Below are 18,752 nucleotides of genomic sequence, written 5' to 3'. Positions count from 1 at the left end.
GCTCCGGGGGCCGGGCCAGCGTTTATGGCCGCTCTTTGAGCGCGGAGCGATAAAACATGAACCGGAGGGATAAACCCGAGAGGGGAACCTTCGGCCCGGGAGGCGCGGGCAGGAGTTCGCACCGAAGGTCTGCGGCGGGGAGCGGAGCGTCCCCTCCCCTGCGCACGGGGACCGGCACCGCCCGCGGCCCGCGTGAGCCCCGCGCCCGGCCCGGGGGTCGCCGAGCCCCCTCTAGCGGCTCCCGGCCGCGGCACAGGGGCGGTGCCGGTCCCCGTGTGACCCGGAGGCGCTCGCTGCTCCCCCCGCCGCCGCCGCCGCCTCCTCTCCTCCCCCCGCCCGCCCGCCTGCCCGGCCGGCGCCGGGCCCCGGATGCAAGAGGCCGGCGGAGGGACGTCATTGTTCCCCGACGGACTGTAACAGTAGGCGGAGCGGGCCGGGCTGAGGCGGGGGCTGCGGCGAGGGGGACCCGGCAGCGCCGAGTCAAGCGGGGCCGAGCCAGGTAATGGGGCTGGGGGGCAGCGCCGGGCCCGGCGGCGGCCCCGGCACAGCCCGGCGGCACCGCGTGCGCCTCCCGCCTGGAAATCAATGGGCCGGGGGGAGGGGCCGGCCCGGGAAAGGGAAGGGAAAGCGACCGGCGGGAGCAGCCGGCTCAGCCCAGCCCAGCCCACCGCGCCGGGGCGCGGGCCGGGCGCTCGGCCGCTGCCCTCCTGGCTGGCGGGCAGCCGGAGGGGGTGGGACCCCCGGGCGGGGCGGGGCGCCGTCCCCAGCACGCGGCGGAGGGACCCAGCCCCGCCGCCGCCGCCGCCACCCCCTGGGCCGGCGGGACCGGCCCCCTCCCGGCGCGGCGGTGCCTCCGCGCCCGCCCTCTCTGTTACGCGCCGGGGTCCCGCCGGCGCCCGCATCTCCTTCCTCCTACTCCTGCTGCTGGCGGCGTGGGGGGACTCGGCGTGGCTGCCCCGCGTCCCGGCGCAGGCGGGAGGGCGGCCGGGACGCCCCAGCCCCACGTCCCGGGGCGGGATCGGCGCCGTGCCCCGCCTGGCCCCGCGTTGTTCCCGCTCGGCGTGGCGGTGGCGGCTCCCGCGGCCCCTCCGCCCCGTGCCCGGGGGGCTCCGCGCTCGCTTCGCCGCCCCCCCCTCCGCGTTGCCATGGGCACGGAGCCGCCGTTGGGCGCCGCCGCCGCGGTCCTGCCCCCGGGCCGGGATGGGACGCGGGCCCGGACAGGTCAGCACGGGGCCGGGCGGCGGAGGCGGCACGGCACGGGCGGGGAGAGCGGGCTGAGGGCCGGGCGGTGTGCGGGTTAGAGGAAGAATGGCGAGGCGGGAGCTCCTTCAGGGCCGGTTCCCGGTCCCCCTCGCCGCCGTGTCGGGGTGGGTTTTGTTTTGTGTGTGTTTGCGCTCTTGCCGCGCTGAGCGCGGACATGTTGCGTGCGGTGCCCGTTCCTGCCCCTGCCAGCGGCCTTTTTACTCCCGGTGTCAGCGCGTTTCGGGCAGCGGGACTCTCAGCGAGGCAGAGCGAGGGACAGCGGGTCGGTGCTGCGGGCTGGGCGCTGGCGGTACCGGGGTTCGGTTTGAGCGGGGTCCGGGGCTCGGGGCCGCCCGGAGCGAGGCGCTCGCGGGCGCTCGCGGCGCCGGCTCGGTCCCGCCACAACCAACGGCCCCGGGACGCGGAGCTCGGAGCGCTCCCCGCCGCCTGCTCACCACGGGTGAACTCACTAATTACTTTCGCCTCTGCTGCCTTTTGTACCGAAAGCTAAACCGGCGCGGGGCGTGTGTTTGTGCTGCGCGCTGCCCCGGGGTGCTGTCGGTGCCGGGGATGGAGCGCGGTGACCGTGCCCGATCTGCCCGAGTTTCCTCCCGCTGCTCGTCTCCGCCTCGCTTGTTTTTGTGCACTCGCTGCTGGAAGTGTTTGGTTTGTACCGAGATAAAGGCGCGTACTCCCCGGCTGAACGCGGTTCTGTATAAAACCCTCCTGAGCTGTGATTTATTGTATGCAAAGCGCAGGCCGAACATAAATATTTAGATCCGAGTATTAACTGATGCGTGTTGTGATGAGACTGCGAAAAAAGAATCTAAACAACGCTGATGTAACTCTCCAAATGGGAGGAAAGCAAGTATTTGTTGTGTTTTTGCTTGTCAGTATTATACTGGGAGAAGTCTGTTATGGGAATAGCAGAGGTGAAATGCACTCAGTACACATGGCAATGTGAATTTATGTTCAGCAGTGCTACAGGAACAGAACCTGGATTTACAGTGAACAGTGGGAGAACAAAAATACCTGTGTAATGTTTGTGCTACTTCGTCAAAAATTTGTTGCATCCAAATTAATTATATTGACAGATTTTGAAAAAGTGGTGGATGAGTTATTCTTGACATCCGTTGATATTTGCAGGGATCTAGTGTTTGATATCTGGCAATCAGTTGTCAAAATTAATTAGCAAACCGAACTAATCAGTGCTGCTCAGTTGTCAAAAATCACCTGAAAATCTCTAAGCCCGAGAACTGTCATCTTAGTCTTTGAAATGGACAATGATGTCCTGATTTTTCAGTAAAATGAGTGAAATTTTCTTTTTTTTTTTTTCTGTAATCATCTTTAAAATGGAAAGTGTATACAAAGTAGATTTTAAATTGAAAATTTAGAGGGGAAAAAAATCTAATTAAAGGTTCCACACATAATTTGTCTTTTGTGGGGCTAGAAGTTCTGCCGTTTGCTGTGCTTTGTTTAATCTACCCAAAGTTTTATCATTAGCAATCAAGTTGTGCCATGAATCTGAAACTGCTTCATGCTTTGTTCTCTCAGTTATTTTAGTATTACAAAGCAGGTTATACTTTAAACCCTTAGTTAAGTTTACAGTTTCCCTAAACTTGAAAAGCCCTACATTATATAGTATGATAGGAGGAAAAATTTACGTATAGGAGTTGATAATTATGTAATTATTCAGCAGCTTACTGTGCACACAAAATTACACATATTTAAAGAGGTACCATCTTGAAACATAATCAGCACTTTATAAAGGACTTAATATCATTTACTGCCTTTATTCTTGAGGGCTGAGAATTAGTTTTGCTTTCTTTTGCAGTCATCGTTTTTTTTTTATAGTTTACATTCCTCTTTTGTTTTTCCCTAGTAAAACAACTTTACATAAGAACCTAAAAAAGATGCTTTTTAATTCAACTTCTTGGTTTCCAAGTAAGCATTGTAAACATTGGGTGCAAAATACTACAAGGAGTGCTGCCAAAAGCGTATCCAAACAAATACTTCTTGGAAGGGCAGAAGAAACCCAGGTGGAAATAAATTTGCAAGTGTTTTCTTGCTCTTTTTTCCCAGATTTCTCAGAGCTGTATCCCATGCTCTGTGTCATCAGGGGTGTGTGGTTCCCAGGAGCAGGAAAATGTTGGCCAGACAATTCCTCCTGGATCTCAACAGGCCAGCACTTGATTGTGCCACTGCTCAGCTTCTTATAACAAAAAGATCTTGGTAAATATAGTGGTTTAAAATCCTATGAAAGTGTAAGAAATGCCACCAGTCATTAGCTCAGCAGCAGTTAATAACAATATTGATACAGTTTTGATGGAAAAAAATCTACTTTGTGAATTTAGTTGTACACTGGGTGGATTTTTTTTTTATTTTTTTGAGTTTTGAAGGTTTGTTCCCTTATTTGTAATGATTCTGAGCTGTTTAGTTCTTCAAGTTCTTTGAGGCTCAATGACAGGATTTCTCTTAGTCTTTCCTTTCTGGAATCCTTTGGACGTTCTTATGTCAAACAGAACTTTTGCCTTGTTACAGATATGAACAATGACCATAGTTAACAAGCCAAAATCTTCAAAGTCTAAAAAATCTTCCTCGAGACGCTCTGACAAATCTATGAAACCCCGTTCTAAAAAAATGACATCACGCACTGCAAGTTTGGGCCGGGTCCCTCCTACAGAAGATCCAAACAAAGTCTCTGTGGACAAAGGTCCTGGGGGGCATATTTATTGTAGATCATCTCAAAAATCAAAGCCTTTTGCCCAAAGAGATCTAGGTAAGTGTTTTCTGTCCTATTTGTTAAAAGCATAACCAAAGTAGAAGCAGATTTTAGTTGTTGCATTGCTATAAAATGAGATTACAGTGAATCAAGAGTTCAGCCACAGATTTTCAATTTTGTGCATGCCCTAAGGCAGCTGCAGGGATAGGTGTTGCAGAACTTGGGTTTATCTATTTACCATTGATTTGTAAAGTATTTTGTATTTATGTAAAATCCAATATGGGGAGCTTTTCATAATCCACAGATGTACCTAGGTGTCTTCTGTTCTGGAGAGAAAAGTACATTTTTCCATGTCTATTCATGGCTTCCATTATTCACAAGTCTTTGAATAATAACACTGCCCAGGAAGAGATCTGATATTTATGGGGTTACTTTCTGTGCTGCTTACTTGTTAGTCTGTCTGAATTCTTACTGCAAAACCACAAGTGTGAGTTTGTGGTTTAAGTTACAATAAGAAAAAAACCCAATAATTTAACTAAGAGATTAAAGGATATAAAGAAAATGGGTACTAAAATCAAAGTGGTAGTTTGTGTCTTTTATTAGAAGAATTAAAACAGATGAATAAATTATTGTCCAAAAGAGAATGTTGGCCAGCAAATTCACATGGCAGTGTTAAAGCTGTGCATCATGTGCTGCTGTGTTTTGGAGCAGAGCTGGTTCTTCAGGCTGCAGAATCCTACATTTTTACATCCCCTCTTTAAAACAAATCCAGTACAACTCTTTTTTGAAAATACACATTTCTTGCAGTTGTTAATGATGGGATTGCTCCGCCACAAAGAATTCTTTTTCCGCCTGAGAAAATCTGTATGGATTGGCAACAAACACAAAGTGTTGGAGTTGGGCTGCAGAACCTTGGCAACACATGTTTCCTTAATTCTACTCTCCAGTGTTTGACCTACACCCCTCCTCTTGCCAATTACATGCTTTCACTTGAGCACACCAAGTCATGTGAGTATTTTCTAACTCTCTAAATCTGTTGGACAGCTCCAGAGGTGAAAGAAAAACAGGTTCTTGTGAAGAAAATTCTTAGTTTCCTATATAGAAGTAGTTGTTGAGTGAGATCTTAAAGATCTTTTTCAGCCTAAATGGTTCTGTGATCCTGCTCACAGGAGGCTCAGAATTATAGGAGGTATATAAAGTGAATTTGTTAATTTAATGTGCCACGGTAAAACTTAAGGAAAAGATCATTTCTTGCTTCATGTGAATAATAAAGTACATTGTAAAGTGAAGCATTTGATGAACATTTGGCATTTGGGTTTCCTGCTGGTAGAAAGGTGATAAAATTTAGGATGTTGGTGTTGAAGATTCTTCACAGCTGATATACTGCAGTGCACTAATGCTGTGATAAATTATATGCTCCATGTTGACCCATTAAAAAAACTAAACATTTTAGGAAGCATTACCAACTAATCTCTTATAAACTCAAGTAGAAATCTGGGGGAAACTGTATGAAAATTTAGGCTGATTTTGTTCTAAATAATTAAGTTTGCATTTGTGTTCTTTGAATTTTGTTTTCATGCTTGACTTTATTTAAGCCTAGGCAAGCTTCTTTTTATATCCATAAATGTGGGGGTTTCTTCCTAAGGCACTTTTCTAGTCTGGTATCTTAATATTTAGTCCTAGAAGTTTGTGTTTTATTTCCATATATAAAAATTATTTCAGTTAAAAATCATGGAATCATTGGAAGGAACCTTCAGAATTATTTAGTTCCAATCTCCTGCCATGGGCAGGGACACTTTTCAGTGGGAGTGTTCCAGGCCTGGTTGGATGGGCCTTTGAGCAGCCTGGTTTGTGATTTAATGAGTTTTATTCTATATTATAATTATATTATAATATATATAATAATATATATTATATTATAATATATATTATATATATATACAATTAAATTATAATATTATGTATTCTGCATAATAAAATGGCCCAAAACTGTTTGGATATTGACACCTTGATAGAAGAGAATGTACCACAGAGAGTGGACATTGACCCACAACTTAGATTATTATTATTATTTTGGAGTGGAATTTTTTTTAGCAATGTGTATTTGACTAGAATGAGATTTTTTTTCTTCTTTCCCTAGGTCATGTAGAAGGATTCTGTATGATGTGCACAATGGAAAGTCACATCAACCAGGTCCTGTGTTGCTCTAACAATGCCATCAAACCCACATCTGTTATCAATGGCCTTAAAAGTAAGTAGTGTGATATAGGTTTATTTTAAAGTTTTTAAATTTTACAGTGAGTTATTTGATGCATATAAATAATTTTGTTACTTTAAAGGACAGGTATTTTAGAAATTAGTGTTTTCTTTCATTCTATAACAAATAAATATATGATAACCTTTTCATTTCTTAGGAATAGGAAAACATTTCCATTTTGGCAGTCAAGAGGATGCACATGAATTCTTATGCTTCACTGTTGATGCTTTACAGAAAGCTTGCTTGAATGGAAGCACCAAGTAAGCATAAATTAATTAAATTTAATTTTTTTCTAGCCCTTCTTACTACTTTATTTAATATAATGGATTAAAATCTATCTCATTTGTTTTCATAAAACCAAAAATTGTTTGAAGAATTAACTCTGTGCTTTCAGTCTACTGAGGTCTGACTCTAATTTATTTCCAGATTAGACAGATCTTCTCAAGCCACCACACTTATTTATCAAATATTTGGAGGATATCTAAGATCTCGAGGTACTTTTAAAAAATTTACTGTCTTTCAAACTGATGTGTGTCTTTTTGTCTGTCTCTAGCAAAGGAGTTTGTAGTTTGACTAAAGTGATGTGTATTAATAATTCAAATTCATGCAGTTAGTCTCATTCACATGATGTTTAAACATTTGTCTTTTGATTCCAGTGAAGTGCTTGAACTGCAAAGCAGTGTCAGATACATATGAGCCATTCCTGGATGTTACTTTGGATATAAAGGTAAAGTGTTTGTGGGCTGAGATGTGTGAAGGCTTGTAGAGTTTCAAAAATAAAGTCATTTTGCTTAGAAATTTATCTTGTTGAATCAAAACAGCTTGGTGGTGGATGGTGGTGGATTGGACTTTGTTGTTCTGTGGAAGCCATGGAAATGCTCTCCATGTTTGGATTGGATTTAAGCTGGAAAAATAATAATTGTGGCTACACAAACAATGATATAATCATACTTCTCAATTATTCTACTTCAATATACATCTATTGTTGGACTGATGGGTTTGATTGCTCTCATTATTGATGCCAAGGCATACCACAGATACTGTCTGGCACTGCAAAATTTATTCATTTTGAAGTGGGGTCATTTTGAAATGAGGTAAATACTCAATGAACTTTGTTTCTGTCTCCTCCTTCAAGGTGCTTGCTGGTTAAGTATAAATTAGCAAGATTCTCTTGTAAAGTGCTTTTAAGTGCTTGAAACTTTGCATTTCTTGTGACTTAGTGTTCTACTTTCTTACTCTTCCAGGCAGTTACATCTGTCACCAGAGCTCTAGAACAATTTGTGAAACCAGAACAGCTGGATGGTGAAAATAGCTACAAGTGTAGCAAGTAAGATTATTTTTAATTACACCTTGATAGAAGATACATGTTCAATGCAGTGCATGATTTGGAGGATAAGTTATCTCTTGACTTTGTTCAGCAATAAGGCTTGCTGTTCCATTTAATTTTATTTACATAACTAATTTACTGAAATCATTCAAAGCTTGGAAAATAATGCACTTATTTCCAAATGAGTAATTTTTATATTTCTGTTTGAATATTTAGAAATAAATTATAAAAAATTGTATTGCTCACATTAGACTATTATTCCTAATACTGTCTGTGCTGGGGCTTGTCAACCTTCCTGAGTGTGAAGTTGCACTAAAATACTCATGGTCAGAAGGTTAAAGGCATGTCTGATAACAAGTGTGAGCTGGAGCACAGGGATGTGGACAAGGATTTGGGGAGGGAGGCAACACTAGTTTAGTCACACACAAACCCAGAAGTTTAGTCTTTTTCACAAAAAGTTTGAGAAGAAAAATTTGGTGTATGTACAGTGTAATTACCATTGCTGGCAAACTATTATATTACTTTTCAGTTTCCTTTTTGTTTTCTACCTTTTTTTTTTTTTTTTTTTCTAATAAGAATTACTATGGCCTGAAACCTCCATCTCTAAATGCAAATTTCAGAATTTTATAAACTACTTTTTTTTTTTTTTTTCCCCTCTGGGTGGCTCTCTTTTGTTCATTGGCTTTTTCCATCAGTTTGGAATTCTGTGCCTTGTATTTTAACACCTGTTTGAAAGAAGGCTATTAATTTCTTTGTTTGTTAGCTCTCAGCAGTATTTTCTTGACAGTGTAAAGTGACATGTTTCAGTCTTTGTGCTGAAAGTTGCATTTCAGGACTTAGTCTGTACCTCCTCTGAGTGTGCAGTGAAACAAACAAAATTAACAATTTTATTTTGAAGGGTTTCAATCTTTCCAGGAAACCTCAGTACAAGAAAACTCAATATTGTCCCATATCTGCCTCTTGCAGAATGACTGTTTCCTTCCAGTGATTTTTTTTTTACATTTTTTATTGCCTTACCTTTTTGACATATGAAAGATACATGTTCAGGCATTTATTTGACTATCAATGTCCTAATTCCTTTATTCTTTTTTTCTGTAGAGCTGTCTCTAATATCCTGCTATGTTCTCTCTATAAACAAAGCTGAAATGCAGTTTATGGATTTAAGAAAAACAATCTAGCATACTATACAAGCAAAATATCATTCAAATAGCATAAGCATGAGTGAGAGATGAAAATTTGTTTGACTTCTGGGTGAGAAAATAATATACTGTTAACAATATATCTGTATTTATTTTTAAGGTGTAAAAAGATGGTTCCAGCATCCAAGAGATACACGATACATCGCTCTTCCAACGTTCTCACAATATCACTGAAAAGATTTGCAAATTTTACAGGTGGAAAGATCAACAAGGTATGTTGGCAGCTGGAATGCTGCTTTATCTTCTCAGAATGGACATTTCCCAAAGAGGAATGCTCATTTTAATGTTGTGTTTACCTTTCAGACAGTAACTGCAGTGTAAGAGAAGTCAATATAACAACTTAGCAGCTGTGGCTGTTGCTTTCTTTTTTAATACTGATAGAATTCCTGTGTGACCATAAGAACATACTTTGCCCTTAAAGAGCTAATTCTGTAGAAAATAGCTCCCTGTAGCTCAAGTTGCTAAATGTTGTTTCTGAGAACAGGCATTTTCAAGTGCATCGAAAAATAGATTTATTTACTCCTAGTCTGTGTCTTTTTCAGGCTGTTCCATGAAGTATTTCAGGATAACTTTTGAATCTTCTTTGTCTTTGTTTAGGATGTAAAATACCCTGAATATTTGGATCTTCGAGCTTATATGTCCCAATCTATTGGAGAACCCCTCATCTATGCTTTATATGCAGTTCTTGTACATAGTGGCTTCAACTGTAATGCTGGACACTATCTCTGCTTCATTAAGGTAGGGATCAGCTCAACTTCTAAATATGTGCTGGCAAAGAAATGAAAATGTTGCTGGTAGCCACTGGTTTTAGGGGAAAACATTGCATCATGTGCTTTGTTTGCTTTGTTTTAGTATGCTTTGTTCTGCAGTGCTCTATCTGTGATGTCCTTTGGAACACATGCAATTCATCTGAAGATATTCTTTGTTTGCAGGCTGGTAATGGACTTTGGTACCGAATGAATGATGCCTCAGTAGAGCTTTCTGATATCAAAACAGTTCTCAATCAGCAAGCTTATGTGCTTTTTTATATCAGGTAATAACACCAGATGTGCTCTGAACATTTTTACTGTCAAGTTGCTGATACTTTCCTTGTTTTCAAGTCTTTTTCTTTTCACCCTAGGAAAATATTACTATTTGTATATTCTGTCTAAGTGGAAATTCCCCATGTCATTTATTACCTTTCATTGCTTGACCTTAACCTCCTGCACTTGGGCACGCTGTCTGTAGCCAGTTCAGAAAAGAGGAGAAATCACAGCCATAGATGGTGTGAGGCTGAATCATTGCCCTGAAAGGACAATCACTGTAGGAAGACCATTACCTAATCTTCAGTTTGTAGTCTTGCAGCTGTGCCTTTGGTGTCATTGCAGTGAGATGCTGGGTGGGTTCAGGCAGGGCTGTAAGCAGAGCTCCTCTCTGTGCAGGCGCTACGACCTGACGCTGGGGGATCGCGCCTTCTACCTGCCCGCGCCCTCCTACCCGCGCCCCTTCCTGGGCCAGCGTGGGGCCAGCAGCAAGCAGGCTGCCTTCATGGGACCACGGCTTCCTCCTCACATGGTCAAGGTAACTGCAAGGGGGCAGGCAGCACCACCAAATTACACTGGCTTTTGATGTGCAGCGGGGTTTTTTTGAGTTTTGTTTTCATTTCCACACGTTTCTTCACGGCTCTCGTGTTAGTTATTCAAACAGTGGCTAATCTTTAGTTGTGCAGCCGTACCCTTCCAGCTCAGCTTTCTAAAGCCTGAGATCTGTGCTCTTGAGACAGTTTAAGCAGTCTATTAATGCCTAAGTAATTGAAATTTTAAAAGTAGTCTATCAATGCCTAAGTAATTTAAATTTAAAAAGTGAATATCTGCCCCGTTCCTGTCAGTGTCACTTTAGTTGAGACAGTGATAGAATACAGATTGTCTTTTTCCTGAGTACTAGGAGAATTATTCCAGTGTTGCTGGAGAGTGTTTAAAAAGGAGAATAAATATTTTCTGAATAGTTTTAGTTGATGTTAAGTTGCTTGGGTGGGTGTCAAACTGATGCTGATCTGATACCAAAGGCAGAATTTACACACACTTGTTGGACGTGCATTTAAATTGGAAGGGATATGAGGATTCTTCTTAGATGTTGTGACAATCTGTAGAAAAATTCAGTGTGGGAATTTAATGTGAAACTTCCAATGCTGTGTATTTGAACATGTCCATCTTACAATCTCTTCAAATCCAGAGTTCAAGTCGTTTAAATGGAAATGGACCCTTAAAAGAGGATCCCAGTACTGTTGGCGTTGCTGTGAAAAGGCCTTCTTCAGCTCCACCAACAGCTTGTGTTCAGAACTGGGCCATTTCCAGGCCTTCCATGGCAGACCCTTCCAAGCCCCAGAAGATCACCATCAGTATTCACAACAAGCTGCCCGGCCGGCCGGCGCTGCCGGAGTGCCCGAGCAGCGCGGCGCAGGACGAGCAGCTGAAGCCCCTTCCTTCAGCCACAGTTACAAACTCTTCCACAGCAGAGCCTACCTCAAACCTCTCCACAGTGTCAGTTGCTACTAATGTCTCCAAGCAGGAGGTTCCTGATGAGATCTTTGTGGAGCCAGCAGTGAATGGAAACCCTAAGCTGTGTTCTGATAGCGTGGTCCCTTACGGGGCAGAACCTTCAGGAAAACCCGAGGAGTCCAAGGGCTTGTTCAAAAGGAATTGCAATGTCATTGCTTCCAATGGAATCCTGATTGGGAAGGTGGTCCGTACATTGCATCATTCCCATTCATCCTGTCAGAATGCTGAAGAGAGATCCCAGCATGAGCTGCCAAAACTTGATTCCTTAAATGGTGCTATTAGTTTAGATAATGAATATAAAGAAAATGGACTGAAACTTGATGATTCCACTTGCCAAGTCCAACCTGTTAAACCTTCTGAGATTTTCTTCTCCAAAGCAAATGGAGTGCTTGAAACGGTGAGTTACATTTGTTCATCTGGACTTTCTCACCTGTGATATATTCAATGTTTATGAGCACTACAGTGTGGAATACCAAGAAAATGGCACAGATCTCATTCTAACCCTTTGTGCTATTATCCCACTGAATTTGCAGAGCTGAGCTGACATATGACATGTGTCAACATAGGAGAAGTTCAGGGAGATAATACTTCACAAGTTTCATAAAGTACATTTTTGGGAAGAGGGGGATGATGTGTAAAATGGGAATAGTGCAGGTAACTCAGTGTGATCTTGTTTAACATCTAATGTTGGAAGTTTATCAGCAGTAGTTTTCTACTAAAAAATAATTTTTGCTTTCTGTTTGTTAACTTCTGTGTTTTAATTGTAGATGCCTAAAGCTTTGTCACCAGATCCTCAAGGTATCTTAGAATCTCTTACATACAGCCAGTTGAACAGCTTGTCAGAGGAAAAAAGGTAAAATGACTATACTCTGATTAAAACAAGACTTCCTACAAGTTTATTACTATTTTACCCTTCTACTAATACTGCTTAAGAGATTTACATCAATACAGAGAATTCCACATTCCACATCTGGCATTGCAGACATCAGCATTGGGCACACATTATTCTGATCCTAAATACAGGCAGGTGCCTCCTGTAAAACTTCCACAGGATGTTTTTTACATTTTTCTTCCATTTTCTGGAATACTTCTTCTAATTCTCTTTCCCTTTTTTTTGCATCCTAGGATGAGTGAATGTAAATTCCCACAATTTGCTCTCCCACTTGGGAGAGTTGGAAATCTGTGTGTTTACCTTTTTCCCAACTGGGGGAAGAGTAAATAGTTGTACAACTATGTAAAAATAGTTGTAAAAAGTTGTTCTGCCTATTGATGATATTCAGAGCTGCAAGTGGAAGGAGTTGGATGTGTTGGGAATGGGTTTTTTAAGGCAAGACCTGCAGAATTGAGAGAAGAAAAACTTATCGTGGGAACTGAGGGAGGTGTAAGAATGGTTTTCTAAAGACACTGTCTTTCAGAGTTTTAGATGGACTAGTTAAAAATATGTTTTTATTTTTGTGCAGTATCTCTGGACCTCAGAAATCTTCTGACAATGATGGAGTTATGGAAACTGTAGTGATGGAAGCACTGTTTGCCTATGAAGAATCCAGGAAGGTTCCTTCCAACTTTAGCTGTGAGGTTGAGAAACTTTTTACTCAATCGGATTCTGAAACCATTTTTACCAAAGAAGAAGTTGCTGAAAGTATTATAACAAAAGCTGATAATGCACATCTCAATATCAATGGTCAGCACAAGGTTAGGAAAAAATCTTTGGATACTGAAGGTGAATTCCTTGGGCAGTGTGAGTCTGAAGACAGAGATAAAGACAAACTAAGAAGATCAAAAGAACCTGAACTCATTTCAAAAGAAAATCCTTTGTACATCAAAGGGTCTCCTGAGAGCAAAGAGAAATTAGGGCAAACTTCCTCTATAAAGCCTGACATTGAATGTAGTTCTAAAAAACTTGCATCTCTAGATATTACAGATAAATGCCAAGATACAAAGGACAATTCCAATAACTATGTAGAGGTACCACCCGTAAATGACTCTTCTATTACAAAACTGGATAAAGTATTGGAAAGTCAATTTTCTAGAGCAGATGAGGGACTGAGTAACAAAATATGTGATGATGATGATGATGATAAACATATGAAAAAAAATAAGAAAAAAATCCATGACTCTAAAAGAACTGATAAAGAGCACTACCGGAGGAAGAGAGAAAACTCAGACACTGAGGAGAGGGAGAGGCAAAGCAGAAACAAAGCAGATGATCATTCCCACAGGAGGAGGAGCTCCCACAGTGTGGAAACAAACAAGCAAAGCCGTCACAAGCAGGAATATTGCAGTGAGAGCAAGTACAGATCCTCCCACAATGAAAGAAACAGTCCCAGTAATGGCAGGAGCTCAGGAAAATATTCCCGTTACAGATCCCGGAGCAGAGAAAGGACAGATCCAGACAGGAATAGGTATTACTATTCCAAAGGAGACAGACCTTGGATTAGAGAAAGATATTATCAAGATGAACCACGGAGATGGGAAAAGTGCAGATACTACAGTGATTATTATTCCTCCCATGGAACAAGGGATGGTAGGGAGAGGAAGTCCTCTCATTGTGATAAAGACTATGACAAATTAAACCAAGCTTACAGCAGGTCACACAAGGATTATCATTGCAAAAGCAGATGGGCTCACAGCACACTCTCCAGAGAGGAGGATGTGCATCACTTCAGCAGCCACAGAGCAAACTTCCACCATTGCTCAGTACCTCAGCAGCACTCAGAAAAATACTCTCGTGAAAGGCATGCACTTCCACCAGTGCCAGCTCACTCAAATTTTGAGGACTCTTCCTGGGAAAATGAAAAATTAAGAAATGGCAAAAGAAAATACTCCCACCAAGAAGAAAGTGGAAGTGACATAGAAAAGAAATGCAGAAAGACAGATGACCAAAGAATCAAAAAGTATAAGAAGGTCAAGAAGAAAAAGAAGTCCAAAGATAAACATCGAGAGAAGGATTACAAGTAAGCAAGGATTCCAGCATAATCAGCAAATTTTTCCTAATTATTTTTCTGGGTATAGCTCATGTCTGCCTTTTTTTCATTGTTTCTAAATAACTTATCTGTCATAATGTGACGGGATCATGCTATTAAGTTGGCCAAGAGAAGATAGGAAAGATGTTGCTGAATTGTGTTAGAACACTAGAGCTGGACAATGTAGTCAGAATAACATCTGCACACCGTTCTTGATTAGGTTACAATTTTAATTTTTTTTTTTTTAATCCCCCATATGCCTGTTAACGATTTGTGTACAATCCAGGACCTCTTGGCCTTCATTCTGAGGGCTTAAAGTTGCTGCGTCTAAATTAAGTTAGATGTGCAGAAAGTACCACAAAGTAGCAAACACTCTGCAAGTCGTCACCTGTGGTAAATAAATAACATTTCGTATATACATCAAGTGCCACACCTGTTTTTCTATTTTTAACTTGCATGTTTCCTTCAGACTTTATGATTTGGATTGCTCTGTGCTCCACTTTGACAATGACAATCGCAAACATAAGAAAAAGAAGAAAAAGAAGAAGCACGAAAAGAAACTGAAAGACTTATTGGAATATTTAGATCCTCATTTCCAGAAGAAAACATGGGAGAAGAAGGAAGAGTCCCGTCCTCCAGATGCCCATTTAAGTGAGCAATACAGAAACCAGGGCAGTGAACAGCCCTGCAAGGAAGAGAAGCCTTCTGGTGCAGGTGACAGCAAGAAATGCAGCTCCATGGCATCCACTGGGTATGTCAGAGGTAAGGAGCCTGTTCATAACAATCTTTAAATGCTTGTCTGATGAAATCCCTGTGTTTGATCACAGCTTCCAAACTGTATCGTGGCAGGGGGTTGGAAATAGATGGTCTTTAAGATCCCTTCCAACCCAAACTATTCTGTAATTGAAATAAAATATTCCATTCAGCTGTTCATAGCATAGAAATAGTGCTGGTTGCTCACTCAAAATAACAGGAGTTGGTGATAATAGTGAAATATTGTTGGTCCAGGTGTAGCTGTGCCTTCTCCTAAGCACAGCTGTCAAACCTCCAGAGGACATTGACAATTTAACACCTGGAGAGTGTTAAATTCCTGCTATTGTTTTATTCAGTCGTGGGGTTTTTCTGTTACTGGAGGCTTAACAATACATAGAAGTGGGCTGAGGAAACAGCTCTTCCCCAATTTTTAATATTTGAAAGTCTTCTGGCTTCTTACAAAAAACCCAAATATGAATTTGTGTGCCTAAATTTACACTGAGCTCTCAGCTGTTGCTTGTCATAATCTCAACTTGGGCTCGCAGCAGATAAATTAATTAGTTTAAATTAATTAGCTCTAAAATTATGCAATGAAGATGATTGCACACTGCAACAAATTCAACATCTAAAATCAAACTTGACAACATTTCCCATGAAATTTTTGCTGAACAGAAGTGTTTATTATAGAAATAAAACCTTATTAAATGCCTATTATCTGACATAAACCAGTTCCAGTTACTCATCTATTTTAACAGAAAACCAAAACAATCCCCTGTTTTACTCAAAAGATAAGTGAATTAATCCCTGAAGAAAACAGCTCACTATCCAAAAGCCAGTTTCATTTTTAAATTTTCTACATTTTATACATACCCATGGTTCTAGTCATGTTGAAACTGTCATTATTATAGCACAGAATACAAGAGAATTGGAGAATAACCTTGAAATTCTGGAAGATTAAAACCTCTTTCATGGGATTTCCACACTTAGGCCACAAGAATCCTTGCACTGGAAAGTTTGCTCAAGGCAAAGGGGAAGAGCATTTGTGGAAAACTGATTGTATTTTAAGACAGAGATAACCAAAAGTTCTATTCTAAAAAATAGAGAATGGAGAGAAAACTGATTGTTCACCCATTATTCTTTAACATGAAAAATTTAAGAACTGAAGTCTTTCAAATCCTAATGTGGTAAAAGGAGATTTCTTTTATAATGCTCATGTCCAGTATAACCCTTACTGCACTCAAGGCTCTGTTCTAGCTGAACCAGGAGCTAAAGAGAATAAAATGCTCAGCGATTCTCTGGCCAGCAGGTGGCAAACTCGGGTTTTCCCAAACCACTCAGGTTTAGTGAGGAATTAAATGTTGCACATCCCCTGCTCAGGGCAGGGCCGGCAGAAGGAGCTGTTTGTTCATTGCTGAACAGGGGAGACATGCCAGAAGCAGTTTAACTCTTGAGAGTTTTAGCATTTCCTCATCCTTCCTGGATGTTAATTAGCTCCATCTTCTGGAAGGTCAGTCTTTTATTTTTTTATTTTTTTTTCCCCAAATGGGTCTCAAGTAGTACTCTGTGAAGGATGGAAGCTGCTTTTTAGAGAGGCCACTCTGGCCATGTTTTTAGAGTCCTGGAACAGCTCAAGGTGGGGACAGGCAGGGAACCACTGAGGAATTTGGGGTTGTGCCCTTTCATCTGACTCCTGTTATTTTGAATAAATTAATAAGGATGAAAACAGCTAAGTTGTGGTTTGAGAAATATTTACACAGGAGGGGGGAAGCAGCTCTGAAGCAATTCTTTCCAAGTTTCTGAAGGCTCTGCCTTTGTGGCTGTGATTTGCTCAGTCTGACCACAAGATTGTTACTAAAACAACAAAGCTTTCTAGGCAAAACTTCAATTAAATTGGATTCAGCCAAGGTCCAACAGTTGCTGTTAAAGCAGGTGGCCTGTCCTAAGGCTCTGTGCAGTTCAGCAGCCTGAGCCTAGAGCTGGGGTGCAGCTGCTGTCCTGGATCCTGTCCTGGGGGAGCAGATGGAGCTGGGGCAGCTCTGAGCTTGTCTTTAGAGCCAGTTTAATGTTTAATGTCACAGCAGGACTGACCTTGTTTCCTTTTGCCTTTCAGGGGTGGAGCTGACTGAAGAAAGCCTTCAATACTCAGACTGAACCCATCACCAACCCCAAGGACTTCTGACCACCAACCCCAAGAACCCTCCACCTTCAAAACCAACAACTCATCATCAAAACCAACGACTTCTTACCTTCAAACCTGACATTACCAATAGTGACCATCAAAACTTAAAATTTATTATCAATTACCATCAAGACAAAATCCAGTCATAAGTGGTGCTTAACATTTCTGTACAGAATTTTACCATGTAAGAACTTTTTTTTAGTTTTTAACTTGAGACTTTCTTTTTTAAAATATACTTCTAATCCAAAAGGGTGAAAACTTTTTACAACTGCTGAACATTGTAAATTACCACATGAATATCTCACTGAGCTGAGATAATGCCCTGGAATAGACCATCTCAAATGCTGCTTAATTACAGACTCAGGTTGACTTTATGTTATTCATGTAATGTTACTCCAAGTTAAGACATCTGGTGCAAGAGCGACCAGGAATTATAAAAGTTGCAACTGACAGTCTGTATATTTAATTTAAAGACTTATTTAAAACTTCACGAGTTTTGCAAGAGCTTCATTTTATTTTTTTTTCTGTGGTCTGACACTAGAAACTAATTTACTTCACAATTGAGTTATATTCAAGATCTGAAGAAAATCTTCTGGTTTTCAGCATTGTGAAACAACGAATATGCAGTTCTGAATGTATCTCTCAAGACTATTTGTATATTGTTCCATATGTTTTTATTACATTTTCTTAATATACTGTCATTTGTCTTAAGTCTCAGTTGTCTGTTTTGTCTCTCTAAAGTGTCTAGTTACAGACAAATTCATACTGTGATTTTTATTTTTATTATTAAATGCTATCAAACTGTGATGCACTTATTATTCACTGGTCCTGCATCAGGAGATGAGTGGGGAACCTGTATTAAATACAGTTCATCTGAATAATCTGTCTGGTTTATACAAGCTGTGTTGTTCAGAGATGTCTAAAGTTTGATCTTTGTTTTTTTAAAGATAAAAAGCACTTGCCCCACTGTAAATATATAGCATGTAAAATTTATATAGTATATAAATACAGCAAAGTTAAAATGGATTTTTACTTGAGTTTTACTTGAGTTATTTAACGTGCACTGTGAGATGGGAGCTGACAGCTGTCAGAGTGTGTTTGGCACTTGAGAAGTCACATCTTGTAGGGGAGAAGATGCTGTTGGTGAGAGCCAGAGAAGATCAGCCTGGGACTGCAACTGCCCAGCCAAGGATGCAGAAAACTTCTCCTTCCAACTTGAACCTTCCACAGCCAGGTACCCAACTGGGAGTTCAGCATGAGCTTGGTATTATGTGACAAAAAAAAAAAAACAACAAAAAAAAAGGTAAAAAAAAGCAAGGTTGTCTCACTAAATACTTTAAAAAGTAGTATTTTGGTACATGGAGAACACCATTAAGCCAAACCATAATGTACCTGCATAATGTTCCTATGGCAACAGTTATGTGAAGTTACATAAAGTAACATGGCAAAGTAACCAGTTCCTGTCCTGTATCTGGCTTTTTTTTCCTCTTCTGTCCTCTGGCTGCAAGAGTTGGTGTCTTGTCCTTTGTCTGATGAGTAACTGCAGCACAAGTGTCTGAAAGGAGTTTGTGTT

General features: G+C 41.4%; 1 protein-coding gene across 4 annotated transcripts; it reads left to right on the top strand.

The window, feature by feature from the left end:
* The first annotated feature begins 304 nt into the window (after positions 1-304).
* Positions 305-17,890, top strand: USP42 (ubiquitin specific peptidase 42). Of its 4 annotated transcripts, none has more exons than XM_079320308.1 (18): positions 305-499; positions 3,325-3,423; positions 3,784-4,021; positions 4,772-4,972; positions 6,105-6,215; positions 6,379-6,481; positions 6,648-6,715; positions 6,878-6,948; positions 7,466-7,548; positions 8,848-8,959; positions 9,345-9,485; positions 9,680-9,780; positions 10,169-10,307; positions 10,959-11,681; positions 12,052-12,137; positions 12,745-14,238; positions 14,717-15,009; positions 17,111-17,890. In XM_079320308.1, the coding sequence occupies exons 3-18, from the start codon at positions 3,793-3,795 to the stop codon at positions 17,149-17,151; spliced, it is 3,996 nt and encodes a 1,331-aa protein (XP_079176434.1). In that variant the 5' UTR covers positions 305-499; positions 3,325-3,423; positions 3,784-3,792; the 3' UTR covers positions 17,152-17,890. The 4 variants fall into 4 exon arrangements, with proteins under 4 accessions (XP_079176434.1, XP_079176432.1, XP_079176435.1 ...); XM_079320309.1 differs by having other exon boundaries at positions 408-499; positions 3,325-3,474; XM_079320306.1 differs by lacking the exon at positions 3,325-3,423 and having other exon boundaries at positions 360-499.
* The last annotated feature ends 862 nt before the right edge of the window (positions 17,891-18,752 follow it).

This window comes from Erithacus rubecula (genome assembly GCF_903797595.1).
Source record: "Erithacus rubecula genome assembly, chromosome: 17".
In the NCBI taxonomy this organism is placed as follows: Eukaryota; Metazoa; Chordata; class Aves; order Passeriformes; family Muscicapidae; genus Erithacus; species Erithacus rubecula.
The sequence above is the reverse complement of the archived record's forward strand: the minus strand, read 5'-3'. Positions and strand labels throughout refer to the sequence as shown.